Source organism: Echinops telfairi, unplaced genomic scaffold (assembly GCF_000313985.2).
Source record: "Echinops telfairi isolate 266 unplaced genomic scaffold, ASM31398v2 ScPeMD7_70;HRSCAF=299, whole genome shotgun sequence".
Taxonomy (NCBI): domain Eukaryota; kingdom Metazoa; phylum Chordata; class Mammalia; order Afrosoricida; family Tenrecidae; genus Echinops; species Echinops telfairi.
The window spans coordinates 42,833,095-42,841,083 of NW_022103968.1; the positions used below are offsets into that span (position 1 = coordinate 42,833,095).

Genomic DNA, 7,989 nt, shown 5'->3' on the forward strand with positions numbered 1-7,989 from the left:
GTGCCCCCGCTTCCCATTTCTTCCTTATTTTCATCATTTTTTTTGTTCCCTTTTCCCACCTCCTCCTCAGTTGTGTACCATGTTTATCCCTGCATTTGATCTGGTCCCTGCCATACTACTCGGTCCTCACCCCAAGAATGTTTGTATACAGTAGTTTTTTCCCTATGCCCCTTTTGCATTTTTTTTTTTTAATGCTTACCTCAGCGGACTCATGTTGTACTTGTCTGCCATGTTTATCCCTGTATTTGATCTGGTCCCTGCCACATTGCCTGAACCTCACCCCAGGAATGTTTACATACAGTAGCTTTTTCCCTATGCCCCTTTTGCATTTTTTTTTAAAGCTTACCTCAGCGGACTCATGTTGTACTTGTCCTTTTGTGCCTGACTTACTTCACTTAGCATGATTTCCTCCAGCTCTTCCCAAGCAGCGATGTGCTTCATACGTTTATCACTGCTATTTAGCGATGCGTAGTACTCCATTGTATGCATATGCCACAGTTTTTTAATCCAATCATCAGTTGATGGGAATTTGGGTTGCTTCCAACTCCTTGCAATTGTGAACTGTGCCGCAATGAACATTGGAGCACAGATATCTGGCCTTGGTTTGTTTCTTGCCTCTTCTGGGTAGATGCCCAGTAGGGGAATTGTGGGTCGTATGGTAACTCAATTTCCATCTGTTTTAGATATCCCCAGATTGATTTCCATAGTGGTTGTACATACTTACAAGTCCACCAGCAGTGGATAAGAGTTCCTGTCTCCCCACAGCCCCTCCAACACTTGCTGCTTTCTGATTTTTTGAATTGGGCTACCTTTGTGGGTGTTAGATGGTACCTCATTGTTGTTTTAATTTGCATTTCTCTTATGGCTAAAGATCAGGAACATTTTCTCATATGTTTGTTGGCCATTCGGATTTCTGCCTCTGAAACTTCTGTTCAAGTCCTTTGCCCACCTCTCAAGTGGGCAATTGGCTAATCCTTTCTTCTCACCCACTGAAGGGAAGAATTCAGATGAGTGGACTCCTTAATATTAACATCTGAATGAGGTTTAATCTATTATTCATAAGTTGTTTACTTAACTATTTGTTCTGAGAAAATAAAACTAGTGAATAGTGTAGAACTTGCTTCCTCATTATATCCTGTTGTTGTTGTTGTTGTTGTTAAGTTCTAGCTAGTCAGTTCCGACTGATAGTGGCCCTACATAGGCCGGAAGAAATACAGCCAGGCCAGTGCTGTCCTCAGAATTGTGAGGTTTAAGCCTGTAGTTGCAGCCACACTGTCAGTCTATCTTGTCCAGAACCTTCTGCTTTTTTGCTCCCGGGACTGATTTCTCCTGCTAGCATGTCCAAAATATGAGATACGAAGTCTCACCATCCTTGTTCCTAAGGAGCATTCTGGCTGTACGTGTTGTAAGACATCTGTTTGTTCCTCTGACAGTCAACGGTTCTTTCAACGTTCTCCTCCAGCACCACAGTTCAAGTGCATCAAATCGCCTTTGGTCTTCCTTATTCCTTATAAGATGAAATAGAGACTCAGGGAAACTGAGATGAGAACAATACGAATTATGCTGGGATTCCACTCCCACAAAGTTTGTATGTTTATTATATAATTAGACCAGACACTGGAGAAGGCCATCATGCTTGGTCAATGAGAGGGGCAGTGAAAAATGGAAGGTCCTGGACGAGGTAAATTGACACAGTGCCTGCAACCAGGGGCTCAGACTAGCATTATATAACTAGCTCAGCCAAACTTCAAGGTAGTTGAATCCCAGAACAATTACATTTCCTCTCTTCTCATTATTCGTAGGCCTTTATTTCATCTTAAGTAGGTATAGGCCTTTATTTCATCTTAAGTAGGTACAGCTCAGTAATATAGGCTAAAATAAATCTGTGCTGTGTTTTAAAATAGTCCAATTAAAAATAATATAACTTAAAAAATAATCATATAACCTATATATTTGTTTACAGTCATGTGTTAGTAACAAAAGAAATCAAAAGTTTGAGCAAGAGACATGAGCCTGGGGTACAAATTTAGAGATTATATTGATAAAAGTTTAATTTATTGAGCTCTTGTTCTTATTTTCCATAATGCTTAATATAACCCACCGAGCAGGATTATAATATTCTGTATATTACACATGATGAGAGAGACTCATAGAACATTTGAATAATTTCCTTTGTACTGCAGAGCTAACCGGTGACAATGCCAGGCGTCCAGCCCTCACAGGGTTACTTTTCTTAACTGCTGTCTGGTTGGCCCCTGACTTATAGTGACCTCTGCACATGGGAAATAAACACATCCTGTCCTGCTGTACCGTCACCTTGAGTGGTTTTGAATCAGACTATTGTGATTCTTAGGATTTTCACTGTGATTCTAAGAGTTTAATAGACTGATTTTCAGAAGTAAAGCCCTCAGCTTTTCTTTCTAGTCCATCTTAGTCTGGAAGCCCCACTGAAAATTATTCAACATCACAACAATACAAAGCCCTCAATGCCATAAGGACGGTGGCCAAACGTAAAGTGCATTGGTAGGAAATCACAGTGGGCCTCCCACTGGAAGGCAAGACTTCTACCATGAAACCACTAATGACCCATCACAGGGTTAAGTTAATGAGCTCATAGAAATAAAGGGTTCAACAGAGAGTAATGCCACTCACAGTAACAGAACATGGGAAGGAGAAGGCCGTGGAGGCATAGTGGCAGTGATAGTAAAGCTCCTCAACTTACCAACCTTTTGCTAGGGCCATGGGTTATTTAACGTGGTGCTTCTAGTTAAAGTCTCTCAGTCCCACCAAAAGACCTTTCCCTGCATGGGTCTGATAGAAAGTAGGAGGAAATTACTGATGGGATTCACCTGTGAGTAGTTGCAAATTGGAGTCCATGGAATGGCATCCTGCTGTGTATACAAGGAGCACTCCCAGAAGCAAGCAGAAGGATCTCATCACTAGCAAGAGCGAGGAGTGGAGTGTATCCTCTGGATCTGAGATCCCTGCCAGGTGAACTTCTGGATCCAGAAGAGAGCTCAAACACCAGAGGAGCAGCAGCAGGACCAGGAGCCTGAGTCGGTACAGAGTGCCGTAGTTCCCAATCCAAGGAGCAGGTACCACTGAGTGGTTCTGTGCGGGAGGCTGGCGTGTGAAGCGGATGCCTCTGGGCGCTTCATTGGGGAAGTAGGACATCCTAGCCCACAGAAGTGGAGCTGAGTGCCTTGGACTGAGGCTTCCAAGAGTAGGATGCCTCATTTAATTCAGGGAGCTGGGTTTGCTGACCCATGGAGCTTGAGCTGAACGCCTTTGTGGTATGGCCTCTGGACATTCATTCACCAATTTGTCAGAGCCTTGTAACATGTCCTGTGAAACAGTTCAATGCTGAGCATTTCTGACTGGCTTCCAGCTTGTTAGCTTCCTTCATAAACCCTTAAATCATGAATTAATGTCTGTGTGTTCTGTGTAGCCCTGGCAATGAGTACTCGGATCCAGAGCAGTAAAACCAAGAACACTAATTAAGGCTTCACACCTTTCACTCTAGATTATCATTCAGATGATTACATACCCATCCATGTGTTATTGCTCAGTGTTTTCATCTTCACAACAATTGCGAGGTCATATTAAAGGCTTGTATTTGTCCTAAATATCATTGTGTCCAACATGGTTGTATCGAGATCTGAAATGCCTACCAGAGTACTAGGATGACAATTCCATCCAGATGGAAAACTCCAAGAGTGTTGTGCCTGTATATCCTGATCCAGTTGTATATATGAGGCACATACACAGTCCTGGAAATAGTGAAAGACAACAGGAACCTTATTCCTGTTGGCCCCGCAGGAACCTCATTCCCCTAGGGTCCATGGTGCTTTGCATCATTCCAGAGAGTGTATAACAGGGGACATCCTGGCATGAGCGGGTCTCCCTGACTTTAAAACTGTAGGGTGAGATGGAAAGCCTCCATGGGTGCGTGTCTCTTATAGCATGGATAAAGGACTCTTAGGATCTTCCCTTATTTGGTTTTATATTCCTAGATTTGTATATTTCATTACACAGTGTACAAAACAGATATTTTTTGTCTGATCACAGAAGCAGGAGGTAATCAGGCATGGGGGTGCTAACCTGGATGATTAGCACCACATTGCATTTCATCAGACGAAAAACCCTGGTGGCACAGTGCTAAGCACTGGAGGGCTTGCTTTCAAAACCTATCTGCCACCTCCCAGGACAAAGATGTGGTCATCTGCTTTGGTAAAGAGTCGCATCCTTAGAAACCCCCACAGGCCAATCCTACACTTCCCCATAGTGCCTCTGTGGATTTAAATTGGTCCCACAACATTGGGATTGTTCTGTTTGGGAAGTTCTCTCAATTTTCCCCAGTAGGGTTGCTATGAGTTGAAGTGGCAGTGGTTTGGGCTTGGTGTGAGTGTCCTGTTCTGGAATCAGGGAATCATGCACTTTTTCATCATTTCTTATTCTTCTGACCACCCAACAAGTAGATCATGAAATGTACACAACCCTCAGCCTCCTCTTCTACCCCAAGTGCTAACTGCATCTCCAAAGGTCTGACATGAGAGAAGGCTGAGAAACTGAGGCTGTGTTCTGCTCTTTAGATAGCCTCTTCCTCTCTTCTTCGGGGTTCCCTTTACCAGCCTTGGTCACTGTGTCTTGTCTGTTCACTGCCTTGGCAGCTTTGTTAGAGGTTGCCGCTCTCAGCTCCCTTTCCTGAGACAACACCTCGGAGACACAAAGGACATTGATCCCTTTTTACACCTGACCTTTTCACATCCCAATCAGCAATGTGGTTGGAAAAGTTGAACAAGTAGAATCCTTGTTATCTCAAAAAGGCACAGTGTATCCCTGCGGAACCCCAGAGTAAGACAGACAGACTAGTACCACTTGCTTTCCGACCACGCAAGGAGTCCCCTGGGCCCTTTCTCAGAGGAAATCATAATTTTCTGTGGTTTGTGTCTTAACCCTAGGACCAGCCAGTCCTTGGGTTCTGCTGGTCCTTCAGAGGTGAAAGCAAAGCTTCTCGGACTTAAAAAGGCTGACGTGCCCGGAGGAACCGTATTCCCCTCGGGTCCATGGTGCTTTCAGTCATTCTAGAATCATTCTTCCCGTAGAACTAGGTCCTAGTTCACAGTCACTGGGAAGAGAGACTCTGCTGTTGTCTCTTCATGTATTTGAAACTTGCCTGCAGAGCTTTTCCATCCAGAGTGAAGGCACTGCTTACTCCCTCAGTCAGTGTATGGGCCGTTGATAGGTGCCTCCTGCACTTGACACAAGGCGCTTGCCAAGGAAAGGGAGTAAATGGACTAGAACACTGCAAGCCACAGGGAAACTGGCAATTCTACATTCACACAGCCACTCTGAGCATCATTTTTATAAACACTTAATGTACAGCACTTACCCTAACACCTGAGCAAGCCAGAGCTCGCGTAAGGCAGAATTCTGTCAGAGAGGGCAAACACTTATTTTCCATGAATGCAAGCAATTGAAAAGCCTGCACTGTATGAAAGGCTGACAACTTTGGAGGCTCAGAGAAGCCGTCCCCTGGAGGCCCGGTTCTCGCAGGGTTTCCTGTCCATCCGCTCATGGAATGGTCACCGCAACTCTGAAGCATCGTTCCGGTCGTTCCCTTATATTCATAGATGCCAAGACCCCTGGAAGTTAAGGGGCTTGTTTATGGTTGTGAAAGGAAGAGAGATCTTGATTCACAGCCAGTTCTGTTGACTATAAATCTGTTGATCATGCGCTTGACACAACGGATGTATGTGTGGATTGTGGTAAGAGTTGTCTGAGCCCCCAAGAAAATGATTTTAAAATATGTATAGACACAAATCAACAACAACAAACATCTGTTGATCTTTCCTTCTGTCTAGTATTTATATGTAGATATCTTAGAAACAAAACCGACCACAGTGAGGCCGCTGGGCCGGGTCTGGCAACTCAGGCGACAGCCATAGCGTACAACGGCCTCACAGTGCCTCTGATTGTGATGAGCGTGCTCTGGGGCTTCGTGGGCTTCATGGTGCCCTGGTTTATCCCTAAAGATCCCAAGCGAGGGGTCATTACCATGTTGGTAACCTGTTCGGTTTGCTACTACCTCTTCCGGCTGATTGCCATGCTGGCCCAACTCAGCCCTCTCTTTGGACCCCAGCTGAAACACGAGACCATCTGGTATCACAACGACCATTGGCCCTGAGGACGACGACTATCATGACAGTGCCTGTCACTGAGGCCACCGAGAGAATTCCTCTTGGTGCAAAATCACCTCCGAACCCGGACCACCTTCCTTGATCTGCCTGTTTGAGCATCCGCTGCCTTACAAAAGACATCTGCCTCACCTCTGAAGGTCTTATTCTGAAGCGCGGTATTTTCTTCCGGCCACCTTGTTAACACTTCAATGAATCTTGTGCCTACTTCACCTACACTGTGCCGATTTCGCAAAATATGTATGCGCTTTTCTGAAATAGGTGCTCTTCTTCGGGCAGAAACCTTGCCCTCTCTTTGGAAACTGTGGATTTGAAGGTGGTCCTCTGCCCATTCATAGCACCAGGGGCAGCAAAGAGTTCAAGACCCGCCCAGAAATGGCTTCGAAGCAGAAGGGACTCCACTGGGGCAACAGGATGCTACGTACAGAGGGATGATCTGGCCACACTGTGATGGAACCACCCCAAACTCCGATTTTAGAATGAATTTCTTATTTCTGCCATCTTCTGGAATAAATTATTTTTCTGTCCTCTCAAAAAAGAAAGAAACGACAGGACCACTGAAACCATGCTGAAAGAAAACTTTTGGATAAAGATTTATGCATGGTTGGTGCTTAATAAGATGACTGTGTTAACAGCGAGTGAGCCCTGTGGTTGTCCTGTGTGTCTTTGAGTTAATTCTGTAACATGCAGCTGCGTTGACCTTAGCCTTCTTGAAACGGCTGGGAACCTAATTGTTCATACTAATCATGGGAAATAAAACCATAGGAGAGAATTTCTCCTTGTTTAAAAAGAAATTTCTTTGTCAATTATTCTGGACATGTAAAATGTTGTTTGGTGCTGTCAGGCTGATTCGGACTCACAGTGACACACGGGGATTACTCATAGGGTTTCCTAGGTGAAATCTTTACAGAAGTAGATTACAGGGTCCTTTCTCTGAGGGAGTAACTGGTTTAAACCCTTGACCTTTCAGTTGGCAACCAAGTACATAGCCATTGTACCACCAGGGCTGTTGACACACAAGGCAGATTTTTTTCTCTCCCTGAATTATTCTAACCCAATTCAAGCCCTTGTCATCAAGTTGATTCCAGCCCAAGGATTGAGTAGAACTGCTTCATAGGATTTCTGAGACTATAAATATCTATGGAAGCAGACAGTCTCCTTTTGGTCTTGTGGAGTGTCTGGTAGGTTGGAACTCCTGACCTTGTGTTTAGCAACCTGAAGCTCCGTCCACCACACCACCAGATACCCTTCTAATTGTTATAATAAAAAAACCCAAACTTACTGACAGAGAGTATATTTCAACTCACAGTGACCCTGTAGGTCAGAGTAGAAATGTCCCTGTGGATTTCTGAGACTCTAACTCTTTATTGGAGGAGAAAGCATTGTTTTTTACCCACAGAGAAGCTGGTGGTTTCAAACTGCTTACCTTGCAGTTAGTAGCCCAATGCTTACCCACTATGCCACCAAGGCTCCTTCTAATTATTATTGCACTAAATATATCTTAAATGTTTCTTTAGGTACTTAGTCACATGATAATACTTTCCTTAGATTACGGGGTAGAGGGTGCCATGCAGGGTGGGATGGCATGTCTCTATTCATCTTCTGCTCCACTATATTGTAACCTTCACTTGAACATCAAACCAAACCAAGCTTACTGCCATAGAATCAAATCCAACTCACAGTGACCCTGGATAGCATTTCTGAGGTTTTGTAAATCTTTACGGATCTGCTGAGGGCAAACAACCTCATCTCTGTTTCCCTCAAGTGACTGGTGGATTTGATCTGCTGACTT

At 44.3% G+C, this 7,989-nt stretch overlaps 2 protein-coding genes across 3 annotated transcripts in view; both read left to right on the plus strand.

Moving 5' to 3' along the window:
* Positions 1 to 7,989, plus strand: part of PRKG1 (protein kinase cGMP-dependent 1) — a 1,384,334-nt gene that overhangs the window by 1,087,528 nt on the left and 288,817 nt on the right. The window lies entirely within an intron of this gene.
* LOC115869976 (V-type proton ATPase subunit e 1-like) lies at positions 2,876 to 6,187 on the plus strand. The gene is made up of 2 exons (XM_030885997.1): positions 2,876 to 2,991; positions 5,878 to 6,187. The coding sequence occupies exons 1-2, from the start codon at positions 2,876 to 2,878 to the stop codon at positions 6,185 to 6,187; spliced, it is 426 nt and encodes a 141-aa protein (XP_030741857.1).